Source organism: Ceratina calcarata, unplaced genomic scaffold (genome assembly GCF_001652005.2).
Source record: "Ceratina calcarata isolate Rehan_Ccalc_2016 unplaced genomic scaffold, ASM165200v1 scaffold3573, whole genome shotgun sequence".
Lineage (NCBI taxonomy): Eukaryota > Metazoa > Arthropoda > Insecta > Hymenoptera > Apidae > Ceratina > Ceratina calcarata.
Genome location: NW_017158729.1, coordinates 1 through 934, shown reverse-complemented (window position 1 = coordinate 934; position 934 = coordinate 1). Strand labels below are relative to the sequence as shown.

General features: G+C 36.2%; 1 protein-coding gene across 1 annotated transcript; it reads left to right on the top strand.

Moving 5' to 3' along the window:
* The first annotated feature begins 199 nt into the window (after positions 1-199).
* Positions 200-688, top strand: LOC108625466 (uncharacterized). The gene is made up of 2 exons (XM_018025517.2): positions 200-445; positions 503-688. The coding sequence occupies exons 1-2, from the start codon at positions 215-217 to the stop codon at positions 686-688; spliced, it is 417 nt and encodes a 138-aa protein (XP_017881006.1). The 5' UTR covers positions 200-214.
* The last annotated feature ends 246 nt before the right edge of the window (positions 689-934 follow it).

The window sequence follows — 934 nt, the reverse complement described above, 5'->3', positions numbered from 1 at the left end:
TGAAAAATGGTTTTCAATGTTTTTCTATCCATAACATTGATCCTTAGTCTCGAATAACACTGTTAAATTAAAATGGGACTGCCATTTTCAGACAAATTGTTGTGAGAAATGGGATTCTTATATTCGGACAGAGGGAATATCATCTTTCCATCCTAAATCCGTACCTAAAATAACGAAATACGACAGACGATGCCAGTAAATGTTCTAACTTAAGATGATAAATCCCATTAGGTACAAAGAGCATTTCAAGAAAATACCGGAATTGAACAAAACACTGCAGGATCAATTTCTGCGCCAATACAATCTCATGGAGATGAGTCTGGACCCTGCTGATACGTGGTTCGACATCGAGATGAGTTCAAAATTACAGAATACAGAAGACGCAGGAGACCTACTCATAAATTGGAAGGAACGAGGATACGGCACTATTCTCGACATACTAATGGTCTGTATGTGATCTCTTTATTCGTAAGCCGCAATTAACTATTGAATCTCCCGACAGAAAAAATTTCCAAACCCGGAGGAGGAGTTACCTGTGTTAAACAAAACGATGCTCAACGTGGAAGTAACGAAAGTCGATTACTCAAACGAAGACGGAACCGTGAAAGTGATCACGAACGACGGAAAGGAGCACACAGCCGATCACGTTATCATGACAAGACTCGGATGGATTTTATTTTTATATTAATTCAATAATATTTTCTACTATTTACATAACTGGTTAAGTTAACGATGGACTATCTATATTTTTTATCTTTGCATGCGATGAGCAAAGACATTTTAATCATCTTAATGAGTAAGTTTCTTTGCAATATCAGACAGCTATAAAAAGTCTATTATTAGATTACCGTTAATAAGAGCGTTAACAACTAGTAGATTAGAATTATATAATTTATTTAGCATCCCAGATTATCGTTCGCTTGCGGCTGTTATC

Excerpts from the sequence above, each read along its gene's own strand:
- LOC108625466 (XM_018025517.2), top strand. The coding sequence starts at position 215 with ATGATAAATCCCATTAGGTACAAAGAGCATTTCAAGAAAATACCGGAA. Across the intron at positions 446-502 it reads CTATTCTCGACATACTAATG|AAAAAATTTCCAAACCCGGA; the intron begins GTCTGTATGTGA and ends ATCTCCCGACAG.